The sequence below is a fragment of the Oncorhynchus mykiss genome, chromosome 19 (genome assembly GCF_057628025.1).
Source record: "Oncorhynchus mykiss isolate SJ-2025 chromosome 19, ASM5762802v1, whole genome shotgun sequence".
NCBI classification, from domain to species: Eukaryota; Metazoa; Chordata; class Actinopteri; order Salmoniformes; family Salmonidae; genus Oncorhynchus; species Oncorhynchus mykiss.
The window spans coordinates 26611830-26626015 of NC_143040.1; the positions used below are offsets into that span (position 1 = coordinate 26611830).

At 43.9% G+C, this 14186-nt stretch overlaps 1 protein-coding gene across 1 annotated transcript in view; it reads left to right on the forward strand.

Moving 5' to 3' along the window:
• Nucleotides 1-13227, forward strand: part of LOC149975152 (uncharacterized) — a 43917-nt gene extending 30690 nt beyond the window's left edge. The window contains exon 2 of the mRNA XM_090209689.1: nt 12391-13227. Within this exon, the coding sequence (XP_090065815.1) occupies nt 12391-13026 (636 nt within the window). The 3' untranslated portion in view covers nt 13027-13227. The remainder of the gene's footprint in view (nt 1-12390) is intronic.
• Nucleotides 13228-14186: the final 959 nt, after the last annotated feature.

The following is a 14186-nucleotide window of genomic DNA, read 5'->3' on the forward strand; positions in this document are numbered from 1 at the left end:
GTACGACATGAATGGTCGCCATTGTCAGCAAAGGAAAATGAAGTTTAGGATTGTCCGACAGTGTACATTCCTTTATTATTATTTTATTTCCTCTGTTAACCTGTCAGGTCACCGCTCGCCTGCATGCTTTTTCCTAATCTCCCTGCAATCACTCTTCCCAGCTAGCACATAACATTCTGAGAACCATATGTTTCTTAGAGCTTTTTCCTGATCTCCCTGCAATCACTCTTCCCAGCTAGCACATAACATTCTGAGAACCATATGTTTCTTAGAGCTTTTTCCTGATCTCCCTGCAATCACTCTTCCCAGCTAGCACATAACATTCTGAGAACCATATGTTTCTTAGAGCTTGGTGAAATGTTGGTTGTCCTATGGTTATTTTTGCATGGAACCTACCCACACCTTTCTGTGAATGTTGCAGGATAGTTGCTTGGCTTTGGAAAATGTTAAGCACATTTAGCCCCCCCCCCCCCCCCCAAAAAAAAATGTTTTCATGATATTTCATTACTTGAACAGAACGTTTCCTAAATATTCAAACATGGATACATTTCATTTCAATTTTGGTAATGTTCTATGAACGTTCACCAAGTTGGGAATTGGGAATGTCCTCAAAGAGTTCAGAGAACGTTAACAAAACGCGTTCTTCAGAATAATGTTTCCTACACGTTTCCTCGTGGTTCTATTTACAGTCATGCTCTCAAATTGTTCAGAGAATATTAAAAAACCTTCCATAAAAAAAAACACAATAAATCTTTAGTTATGTTCAAATCAAATCAGGTAAAATTATTTGTCACATGTGCCGAATACAACAGTGAAACGATTACTTACAAGCCCTTAACCAACAATGCAGTTTTACGAAAATAGCAAAAAAAAAGTAATAGATAAGAATAACAAATGATTAAAGAGCAGCAGTAAATAACAATAGCGGGCTATATACAGGGGGTACCGGTACAGGGTCAATGTGCGAGGGCACTGGTGTAGAGGTAATGGAGGTAATATGTACAGGTAGGAAGAGTTATTAAAGTGACTATGAATAGATAATAACAGAGAGCAGCAGCAGCATTTCAGAGAGGTGGGGGGGGGGGGGGAGCAATGCAAATAGTCTGTGTAGCCATTTGATTAGCTGTTCAGGAGTCTTACGGCTTGGCGGTGGAAGCTATTTAGGAGCCTCTTGGACCTAGACTTAGCGCTCCGGTACCGCTTGCCGTGCGGCAGCAAAGAGAACTGTCTATAACTAGGGTGACTGGAGTCTTTGACAATTGTTAGGGCCTTCCTCTGACACCGCCTGGGATACATGTCCTGGAAGGCAGAAAGCTTGGCCCCGTCGATGTACTGGGCCGTACTCACTGTCCTCTGTAGTGCCTTGCGGTCGGAGGCCGAGCACTTGCTATACCAGGCAGTGATGCAACCCGTCAGGATGCTCTCGATGGTGCAGCTGTAGAACCTTTTGAGGAACTGAGGACCAATGCCAATATTTTTCAGTCTCCTGAGGGGGAAAAGGTTTTGTCGTCCACTCTTCATGACTGTCTTGGTGTGCTTGGACCATGTTAGTTTGTTGGTGATGTAAAGGCCAAGGAACTTGAAGCTCTCAACCTGCTCCACTACAGCCCCGTGAATGAGAATGGGGGTGTACTCGGTCCTCCTTTTCCTGTAGTCCACAATCTTCTCCTTTGTCTTGATCAGGTTGAGGGAGAGTTTGTTGTCCTGGCACCACACAGCCAAGTCTCTGACCTCCTACCTATAGGTGGCTCATCGTTGTCGGTGATCAGGCCTACCACGGTTGTGTCATCAGAAAACTTAATGATGGTGTTGGTGTCGTGCCTGGCCGAGCAATCATAAGTGAACAGGGAGTACATGAGAATCCAGTTGCAGAGGGAGGTGTTTAGTCCCAGGGTCCTTAGCTTATTGAAGAGCTTTGAGGGCACTACGGTGTTGAATGCTGAGCTGTAGACAATGAACAGCATTCTCACTGTTTCTATTGTCCAGGTGTGAAAGGGATGTGTGGAGTGCAGTAGAGATTGCATCATCTGTGGATCTGTTGGTGCAGTATGCAAATTGGAGTGGGTCTAGGGTTTCTGGGATAATGGTGTTGATGTGAGCCATGACCAGATTTCATGTCTACAGACGTTTTATGTTTACAAGTTTAAGAAAAAAGAAAAATGCCATGGCTTGATATAATTTTCACCATGCATGATGATGGCTCTGCTTTTGTAATTTCACCATGATGGAGCAAGAAAATTGGTGGCCAATTTGATCTAAACTGATCTTAATAGTCGGTAGTCATTTAGGCAGGTTACCTTGAGCACAGGGTTCTTGGGCACAGGGTGGTCTGCTTGAAACATGTTGGTATTACTGACTCAGACAGGGAGAGGTTGAAAATGTCAGTGAAGACACTTGCCAGTTGGTCAGCGTGTGGTCGGAGTACACGTCCTGGTAATCCGTCTGGCCTTATGGCCTTGTGAATGTTGACCTGTTTAAAGGTCTTAATCACATCGGCTGCGGATCACACAGTCGTCCGGAACAACTGATGCTCTTGTGCATGTTTCAGTGTTACTTGCCTCAAAGCGAGCATAGAAGTTACATAGCCTGTCTGGTTCGTGTCACTGGGCAGCTCTCGGCTGTGCTTCCCTTTGTAGTCTGCTATAGTTTGCAGGCCCTGCCACATCCGACGAACGTCAGAGCCGATGTAGTACGATTCAATCTTAAACCTGTATTAACGCTTTACCGGTTTGAATGGTTTGTCGGAGGGCAAAGCGGGATTTCTTATAAATCAAATCAAATCTAATTTATTTATATAGCCCTTCGTACATCAGCTGATATCTCAAAGTGCTGTACAGAAACCCAGCCTAAAACCCCAAACAGCAAGCAATGCAGGTGTAGAAGCACGGTGGCAAGGAAAAACTCCCTAGAAAGGCCAAAACCTAGGAAGAAACCTAGAGAGGAACAAGGCTATGAGGGGTGGCCGGTCCTCTTCTGGCTGTGCCGGGTGGAGATTATAACAGAACATGGACAAGATGTTCAAATGTTCATAAATGACCAGCATGGTCAAATAATAATAATCACAGTAGTTGTCAAGGGTGCAGCAAGTCAGCACCTCAGGAGTAAATGTCAGTTGGCTTTTCTTAGCCGATCATTAAGAGTATCTCTACAACTACTGCTGTCTCTAGAGAGTTGAAAACAGCAGGTCTGGGACAGGTAGCACGTCCGGTGAACAGGAACTGACCCTAGCCCCCCGACACATAAACTACTGCAGCATAAATACTGGAGGCTGAGACAGGAGGGGTCAGGAGACACTGTGGCCCCATCCGATGATGGGCTTCCGGGTTAGAGTCCCGCTCCTTGAAAGCGACAGCTCTACCCTTTAGCTCATTGCAAATGTTGCCTGTAAGCATCTGCTTCATCTGACTACTCTTTTTTATAGACAGAGTCACTGGTGTTTCCTGCTTTATCTTTTGCTTCTATGCAGGAAAAAGGGGGAAAGAATTATGGTCAGAATTTGTTCAGTTGGAATCAAGGGCCCTAACCTGTGCCAGGAAAACAATCCTGACACCATCACACCACCACCACCAGCCTGTACCGTTGACACCAGGCAGTATGGGGCCATGGACTCATGATGCTTATGCCAAATCCTGACTGATGCAACAGGAATCCGGATTCGTCGGGCCAGGAGATATTTTTGTACTGTATAACTTAATATGTCTCCAGAGAAACCTGGATTCAAATTAAAAAATATATATATATTTTTTAGATCAGCCGTAGAATAGCTTTTCAGGAATACACACCAATACAGTTCTCTGTGTAGATTCAGAGTGTTTCTGGGTTCTGTATTGCAGTTCTATCAAGTATTTATACCATTGGCAGACTTTGTCGTGGTCTAGAAAAGTACAATCTTAGACGAGTATGTGGGGTGCTATATCTTGTCAGAAGATCTATTTGGTGGATAACTTGTTATTAGGTCTCCATAGAAACTTAGATTCAAATAAAGGCCTTATTTAACAAATTACAATAGGCTGAATTAGGTGTTTATGTCTGGGGTCAAAGGACTAGATGTATTTATTTTTTTATCCATATTGAAACAGAAACACTAAACAATAATTTAGATGTTAAAACCCTCTTGAAACTAAGGGCACTATTTATATTTTTGGAAAAATAACGTTCCCAAAGTAAACCGCCTATTTCTCAGGACCAGATGCTATACTATGCATATAATCGACAGCTTAGGATAGAAAACACTCTAAAGTTTCCAAAACTGTCAAAATATTGTCTGTGAGTATAACAGAACTGAAAAATCCAATCAGGAAGTGACTCATGTTTTCAAACCGTTGTGTTCCTATGCACCCCTATTGGCCACTGAAAGGGATATCAACCAGATTCCTTTGTCTACGTATTCCCTAAGGTGTCTACAGCATTGTGACGTAGTTTCACGCCTTTATGTTGAAGAATGAGCGTAAACGACTACATTGCGTAAGTGGCCAGCTGAGGGCTCTCAGAGTGATTCTTGCGTAAAAGACAGAGGTAGTCATTTTTCCTCTCGCTCCTACTGAAAAGCCAATTGTCCCAGTTGATATATTATCAAATAGATATTTGAAAAACACCTTGAGGATTGATTATAAAAAATGTTTGCCATGTTTATGTCGATATTATGGATATAATTTGAATTCTGCGTTGTCGTGACTGCTATTTCCGGTGGATTTCTCAACATAACGTGACAAACAAATGGAGGAATTAATAAAAAATTATCTTTATGGAACAAAAGGAACATTTGCTGTCTAACTGGGAGTCTCGTCAGTGAAAACATCCGAAAATCATCAAAGGTAAACGGTTCATTTGATTGCTTTTCTGATTTTTGTGACCAAGCTTCCTGCTGCTAGCTGGACATAATGCTATGCTAGGCTATCGATAAACTTACACAAACGCTTGTCTTGCTTTGGCTGTAAAGTATAATTTCAAAATCTGAGATGACAGGGTGATTAACAAAAGGCTAAGCTGTGTTTTTCACCGTTGCGCTATGCTAATTAGTGTAGTTGATGACAATTCTCCCGGATCCGGGATGGGTAGTTCCAAGAGTTAGGAACATGTTGATTGACAAAGTCATGAAAAATGTAATAAACCACATTTGGGCTATAATAAAAATATTTCCTCTGGGGTGAAAATAACCCCAGTCGGTGGTATGAGGGTTAAGTGTGTTTGTTGAGGTGTGTTGGCTGCACCCACTAATTGGCCACACCTGATCTTAATGAGTGCTTGTTTCCTTTGAAATGGGGATTGTTTGAATAGACTAAAATAAACAGCTTTTTATGCGTAAAAAAACATGATATGCTAGCTCCATCCTGGTGGCGCACTGGACTAATTCCATTGATAGAGAACAGAAGATTATAGGTTTGAATCTCACCGATACCATGTTCCAAAACAAAATGTGTTTGCTTTATAATGCCTAAGGGAATTAATTCCTGTGTGTCCTATCTGTGCTTGGAGTTCAAAAAAGTTAACCCAAAATAATCTAGCTGTGTTATTAAAAGTCTTATCAAAACATTCAATGAAAGTTTTAAGGAAATATATGTAAAAAACTCAAAATAACCTATAATTTTCGTTCTCAGAGGGTTAACAGAACCTCACAAGAATAAAACAGAACCTCCCTGCAACCTAAAAAAGAAACATTCCCAGAACAGGTGAAATTGTATTTTTCTTATGTCAGAACATTTAAAAAATGTTGCATTTTACCAATCAGGAAATGTATGGCTTCATTCCCACAACCAATGTGAAACCAAAAATATATGTTCTTGGGTTGTGATGAAACTACCGGCCCTTATGAATTTATAAGTCATGAACAAACAAACGCATGCTTAAACTACAGATTTAGACTGGTTGATGTATGGTTGATGTTTGAATGTGCCGTTATGAGATCATCAATGTAGATTAAAATGGCTGCTGATCATTTGTGTATCAGTAACCAGGTTTCCATCCAACCTTTTAACCCGAGTAAAGTACATGTCGGATACAAAAATGTAATGAGCGGACAATTTGAAACAGATAATTTGTCTGTAAAACTTTCCAAATGTCCACAAAACAAAATGCGCTAGACAAGATGGGATCTTTTTGTGGCAGTAAAATGAATAATGCGAGAAATATCGGTGGAAACGCTTTTAATGCGCAAATATTGATATAATAACCATCCATATCAAAGTAAACTTGGAGTCACGCAATGACACCAATCAACCACATTTATTTATAAAGCCCTTTTTACATCAGCATATGTCACAAAGTGCTATACAGAAACCCAGCCTAAAACTCCAAACCGCAAGCAATGCAGGAAAACCTCCCTAAAAAGGCATAAACCTAGGAAGAAACCTAGAGAGGAGCCAGGCTCTGAGGGGTGGCCAGTTCTCTTCTGGATGTGCATGGCCAGATTGTTCTTCAAGATGTTCAAACGTTCATAGATGACCAGCAGGGTAAAATAATAATCACAATGGTTGTAGAGGGTGCAACAGATCAGTACCTCAGGAGTAAATGTCAGTTAGCATTTCATAGCCGAGCATTCAGAGGTCGAGACGGCAGGTGCAGTAGAGGGAGAGAGACTCGAAAACAGCAGGTCCGAGACAAGGTAGCAGGTCCGGTGAACTGGTCAGGGTTCCATAGCCACAGGCAGAACAGTTGAACTTGGAGCAGCAGCACGACCAGGTGGACAGGAGTCAACAAGGCCAGGTAGTCTTGAGGCATGGTCCTAGGGCTCAGTTCCTCCGGGAGGGGAGAGAGAATTAGAGGGTGCATACTTAAATTCACACAGGACAATATATAAGACAGGAGAATTACACCAGATATAAGACTGGCCCTAGCCCTCCGGCACATAGACTATTGCAGCATAGATACTGGAGGCTGACATGTTGTGTGACCCTCCCACTTTGTCTCGGGAAAGCATGCAGTTTATTAGGCTACAGATGAAATACATTACGATGAACTTCACCAGGTTGGTGAAAGTGCAAGATGATGAGCTTGAAGCTTCTTTCAAGGGTCTTATTCTCGGTGACATGATCATGGATGTTTGACTGCCATTTGACAAGTGAAAATGATCTCACTGTCCATAATAATCTTGTAATGTATGTAGACTATATCCGCATTGTATCTGCAAGCTGTTGGCTAGAGTGGACGTGCCAATACCAGAGTGGGCACACTTGCGATTTCATGCAAAAATAATTTTGTGAGAAAACCATCAGTAGAGTTGAAAACGCGATGGAAAACCATTTAACTTCTATTTTTTTTATTCGGGCACATGGGAATTTAACCGCAAAAGGTATTTTTATGTGCGTTACATCATCACGCACAGCTTTTTATCAATTTGATGGAAAACCTTTTTTTTTTGCACATATTGTTTTTATGCAATTTTGTTTTATATTCGCATGATAATCTGTCGCCAATTGGATGGAAACCTAGCTAGAGCTACCGATAGGCACCTGTGATTTTAGTTGTGTGTTCGGAAGGTTTCTCAAACCAAAGTGTGGTGAGAAAAGAAAAACTTGCCAGGTGGTGGATGCAGCCAAGAGGGAATTCTTATTTCGGTATCGCAACGGCACAGCGAACAACATTTCAAGCACTATGATTCTCAATAGGTTTCTCTCTATTCCCGACATCCTCCAGAGATCTAGCACTAGGCCCTCTCGTCCCTGAGGATGACCCCTGTCGAGAGCTCCCGGTGTGGGCAGCACCTGTGATGAGAGGGACCAGACAGGAGTGCTGTTTGTGTCTGTTTCAGTTTCGTCCCCATCGGGGCTAACTGAGCCCTAGCTGAGCATCCAACAGAGACCCATTCCGCTGGCAGAGATGGATGGCGAATGGATCCCTGGTATGCCCCTTAAATGTTGAGAGCAATACTTTATTTTGGGAGCGGTTTGTACGACTGTCATACATCCATCGCCCATGAATGTCTACGCACTCTGGGTTTCAGTGATGTGGCTTTCAAATGGGATGATTCATGTCAGCAATGTTTCTTTTGTAGATGGAATATCAAGATTAGGGACTGGGGTAGTCAATACGTCCAGTCGACCGAGCTATTGTCATGTTGATGGAACAGTCTGAAGTGAATGGATGGGGGGCTCGCGCTGTGCAAAACCTTAGACAGGTGAGTGACTGCACACACACTCACACACAAACAAACGTTCACACACATACATACCCACACAGTGCAATCCACCATGACAAATTCCATTTCCTTCAGCGCAAAACCCACCTGTATAGATACCCCACGGACACAGAACATCTTTCTATTAAAGTTCAAAAGGTCAACGAATCAACAAAAACTCTGTTCCACTTTTAAAGGGGTCATACCAGATGAGGGAGGAACAACACCAGGCACGTGCAGGAAAGTTAAAGATGCACTTCAGATCTTAGAGAACATACCACGATCTATATGCTGAACCAACCGGACAGAATTACACCGGAGAAGATTCCACCTGGGATGGAGGGATGAGGAAGGAAAGGTCAGCCATTTAATTGTAACCGCATGACACTGAGGCCGGTGTCCCAAATGGCACTCTATTCCCTATATAGTGCAGTACTTTTGACCAGGCCCCAAAGTTGATCCAATTTGCATACCCCACCATACCATGAGACCTGTCTTCATCACTGGAAAAGATAAGCGGTTGAGTTTGATATCATTTAAAAGCTTACAACCAGTGTTGTCAAACTATACAAAAATGTTTCTGTGTGTGTGTGTGTGTGTGTGTTTGGGGGGTAGACAGGGGGTAATAAGTAATTTTACCAATGCATGAATCCTTAACAATTCATTGAATAATAATGTGGACAAAGTCCTCTTTCGCTGCCAGGCCAACCACACGCCACATTACCTTGGCACTCAGAAAATATTCTTATGCCTTGACTTATTCCACATTTTGTTATGTTACAGCCTGAATTAAAAATGAATTCAATTGTTCTGTTTTTCTCACCCATCTACACACTATACCTCATGCAGTGGAAGCATGTTTTTAGAAATGTTTGCAAACATGTATTGAAAATGAAATACAGAAATGTCTCATTTACATAAGCATTGGCAGTGATTACAGCTGAGTCTTTCTGGGTAAGTCTCCAAGAGCTTTCCACACCCAGATTGTGCAACATTTGCCCATTATTCTTTAACAACATTCTCCAAGCTCTGTCAAATAGGTTGATGATCATTGCTAAACAACCATTTTCAGGTCTCGCCATAGATTTAAGTCAAAACTGTAATTCGGCCACTGTCTTCTTGGTAAGCAACTCCAGTGTAGATTTGGCAATGTGATTTAGGTTAGTGTCCTGTGTCTAGTGGAAAGCAGATTGAACCAAGTTTTCCTCTAGGAGTTTGCCTGCAGTGATTGTAATTGTCATGCATAAAAGAGGTACAATAAGGCCAGACAAAGTTGATTTACTGTTTAACACAATCATCGCGGGATGAACGAGTGACAAATTTCCGGGCAAGGGCAGTCCATTAAAAAATAATCCCTTCCTCCCTCGCCCTGCAAGTGTACATTCGTCAGACGTCATGACACAGTACGTCATCAGACGTGTCCACTTATTTTTAAGGGCTGAGGGGATAGGGTGCGTCTTTTAAGTGTTTGGAATGCAGCCATGGACTACATCGATTCGGAATCCTTGACAACGAGGTAAATAAACCAAAAAGGTTGTTCTCAGCCCGCGGCAAGTGATCATTTATTAACTTCGTGACGCACCCATCCCGTTAGCGGGATCATTTTCATCAACATCCGCTGAATTGCAGAGCGCCAAATTCCAATTAAATTACTAAAAATATAAAATGTTCATGAAATCACAAGAGCAATATAGCAAAACACAGCTTAGCCTGTTGTTAATCCACCTGGCATGTCAGATTTCAAAAAAGCTTTTCGGCGAAAGCATACCAAGCTTTTATGTAAGGACATCTCTCTCAGCAGACAAAACATTACAAACAGCTAGCAGCCAAGTAGATTTGTCACGAAAGTTAGAAAGAAAAAAAATTAATGAATCGCTTACCTTTGATGATCTTTGGATGTTTGCACTCACGAGACTCCCAGTTACACAATAAATGTTCCTTTTGTTCCATAAAGATTATCTTTATATCCAAAATGCCTCCATTTGTTTGGCGCATTATGTTCAGAAATCCACAGGCTCGAGTGGTCACGACCGAGCAGACGGAAATTCCAAATAGTATCCGTAAAGTTCGTAGAAACATGTCAAACGTTTTTTATTATCAATCCTTTTTTACAATATATAATCGATAATATTTCAACCGGACTGTACCTTCTTCAAAAGGAGAGAGAGAAAATGTCTGCTCCAAACTGTTGCGCATGCAAAATGCTGCTAGCACCCAGCCATACAATGACGCGATGTGATCTTTCTTGCTCATTTTTCAAAATAAAAGCCTGGAACTATGTCTAAAGACTGTTCACAACATGTGGAAGCCATAGGAAAAGGAATATGGTTGATATCCCTTTAAATGGAGCGAAGGCAGACAATGGAACAGAGAGCTTTCAGGAATAACAGCACTTCCGGGTTGGATTTTCCTCAGGTTTTGCCTGTAATACCAGTTCTGTTATACTCACAGACAATATTTTGACAGTTTTGAAAACTTTAGAGTGTTTTCTATCCTAATCTGACTAATCTGAATCTGATTATATGCATATTCTAGATTCTGGCCCTGAGAAATAGGCAGTTCAATTTGGGTAGGTTTTTCATCCAAACATCAAAATACTGCCCCCTACACGCAACAGGTTATTCAGTTCCATGTGAAGAAGACCTCTCTCGATGATACGCTTAATGATCTTCAAAGTCAGAGAACAAACAGCCCCACAGTCATTGTGTGCATCCCAAATGGCCCCATATTGCTTACATTCATTTTTGGACTACGTTTGACTCTGGTTTAAAGCAGCGCACTATGTAGGGAATAGGGTGTAATTTTGATCAAAGACATTGACTTAATACTCATGGGAGGCCGCTACAAGTAAGTAAGTTACATGTTGCACTTCTTCAATAGGTGCTTGATCCCCAGTTTCAAAGATCCCTAGGAAAGGATTCTGACAGGAAGCCTGAGGGGGCATACTGAGCTGTTTGCCAGTGATCTTTAGAGGCCTTAGGGACATCCTGAGCTGTTTCCCATTGATCTGTAGAGGCATTAGGGCCAGCCTATGATGAGCAGTAAACTTTGGCTCTGAAGACAACAATCCGTTGCATTTAGGTTTGATCCTTGTAGCTCTGACTTTCCCGTTTATAATGCATTCATGTCAATGAGGCGATTTGCCCAAAACATTAAGTGACATGCGTCAACCTCGAGTTTTTGTCCCCTGTAACCTTGATTTTAATGGGACGCCTATAGTGGTTACCTAGAATAAAAGCCAGTCTACTGGTCTGCTGACCAGTGAAACTTGAAGTGATAGGTGCATTTGTATGTGAGAGTCTATTTCCCGAATATGGAAAATTACAAATGACAGGGGGCACCAAGGTAACAACTCCAAAAACAGACTCTATATCCTACACAGTGTGAGGGAAATTCTGTTCTCACTCACTCACTCACTCACTCACTCACACACTCACACACTCACACATTCACAGAGGTTGTCACGCCCTGACCTTAGAGATCCTGTTTATGTCTCTATTTTGGTTTGGTCAGGGTGTGAGTTGGGGTGGGTATTCTATTATTTGTATTTCTATGTTTTGGCCGGGTAGGGTTCTCAATCAGGGACAGCTGTCTATCGTTGTCTCTGATTGAGAACCATACTTAGGCTGCCCTTTTTCCAATCTGTGGTTGTTGGAAGTTGACTTTGCTTAGGGCACATAGCCTTTAGCTTTGTTTTTGTAGTGGTTATTGTTTTGTTCGGCGTCATTTTCCAAATAAAGAGAAAATGTACCCTCACCACGCTGTACCTTGGTCCTCTTCTTTTAACGGCCATGACAGAACTTCCCACCACAAACGGACCAAGCAGCGTGGTAAGGAGAAATGGAAGTGGGAGGACATTTTGAATGGCAAGGGATCCTGGACGTGGGACGAGATCCTGGCCGGGAAGGATCGCCTACCCTGAGAGCAGGTAGAAGCAGAGAAGAAGGTGAAGGCAGCAGCTAAAGCAGAGCGGCAGCGTTATGAGGGAATCCCGAGAGGCAGCCCCCAAATGTTTTGAGGGGTGACACACGGGGAGTGTGGCAGAGTCAGGATTCAGACCTGAGCCAACTCCACATGCTTACCGTGGCGAGCATGTGACTGGTCAGGCACCGTGCTATGGGGTGATGATCCATGGCACGAAGCCTCCAGTGATGATCCATGGCACGAAGCCTCCAGTGATGATCCATGGCACGAAGCCTCCAGTGATGATACATGGCAAGAAGCCTCCAGTGATGATCCATGGCACGAAGCCTCCAGTGATGATCCATGGCACGAAGCCTCCAGCTACGTTCTCCAGTCCGGAGCCTCCAGCAACGATCTCCAGTCCGGAGCCTCCAGCGACGATCTCCAGTCCGGAGCCTCCAGCGACGTTCTCCAGTCCGGAGCCTCCAGCGACGATCTCCAGTCCGGAGCCTCCAGCGACGTTCTCCAGTCCGCAGCCTCCAGCGACGTTCTCCAGTCCGCAGCCTCCAGCGACGTTCTCCAGTCCGCAGCCTCCAGCGACGTTCTCCAGTCCGCAGCCTCCAGCGACGTTCTCCAGTCCGGAGCCCCCAGCGACGTTCTCCAGTCCGGAGCCCCCAGCGACGTTCTCCAGTCCGGAGCCCCCAGCGACATTCTCCAGTCCGGAGCCCCCAGCGACATTCTCCAGTCCAGAGCCCCCAGCGAAGTCCTCCAGTCCAGAGCCCCCAGCAACGGTCTCCAGTCAGGAGTCCGCAGCCACGGTGCCCAGTCCGGGGCCCGCAACGAGGGTCCCCAGTCCGGGGTTGGCGACGAGGGTCCCCGCACCAGAGGTGCCAGCAAAGTGGGGTGAGCCAGTGGTGGAGCGGGGTCTGTGTCCTGCACCTGAGCCGCCTCCATGGATAGATGCCCAGCCAGACCCTCTAGGTTATGCGGCCGGAGTGACTAAGAACTGATCAGTCTATAATTTTAATGGTAGGTTTATTTGAACATTGAGAGACAGAATAACAACAAGAAAATCCTGAAAAACGCATGTCAAAAATGTTATAAATTGATTTGCATTTTAATGAGGGAAATAAGTATTTGACCCCCTCTCAATCAGAAAGATTTCTGTCTCCCAGGTGTCTTTTATACAGGTAACGAGCTGAGATTAGGAGCACACTCTTAAAGGGAGTGCTCCTAATCTCACCTTGTTACCTGTATAAAAGACACCTGTCCACAGAAGCAATCAATCAAACAGATTCCAAACTCTCCACCATGGCCAAGACCAAAGAGCTCTCCGAGGATGTCAGGGACAAGATTGTAGACCTACACAAAGCTGGAATGGGCCACAAGACCATCTCCAAGCAGCTTGGTGAGAAGGTGACATTAGTTGGTGCGATTATTCGCAAATGGAAGAAACACAAAAGAACTGTCAATCTCCCTCGGCCTGGGGCTCCATGCAAGATCTCACCTCGTGGAGTTGCAATGATCATGAGAATGGTGAGGAATCAGCCCAGAACTACACGGGAGGATCTTGTCAATGATCTCAAGGCAGCTGGGACCATAGTCACCAAGAAAACAATTGGTAACACACTACGCCGTGAAGAACTGAAATCCTGCAGCGCCCGCAAGGTCGCCCTGCTCAAGAAAGCACATATACATGTCCATCTGAAGTTTGCCAATGAACATCTGAATGATTCAGAGGACAACGGGGTGAAAGTGTTGTGGTCAGATGAGACCAAAATGGAGCTCTTTGGCATCAACTCGCCGTGTTTGGAGGAGGAGGAATGCTGCCTATGACCCCAAGAACACCATCCCCACTGTCAAACATGGAGGTGGAAACATTATGCTTTGGGGGAGTTTTTCTGCTAAGGGGACAGGACAACTTCACCGCATCAAATGGACGATGGACAGGGCCATGTACCGTCAAATCTAGGGTGAGAACATCCTTCCCTCAGCCAGGGCATTGAAAATGGGATGGGTATTCCAGCATGACAGTGACCCAAAACACACGGCCAAGGCAACAAAGGAGTGGCTCAAGAAGAAGCACGTTAAGGTCCTGGAGTGGCCTAGTCAGTCGCCAGACCTTAATCCCATAGAAAATCTGTAGAGGGATTTGAAGGTTTGAGTTGCC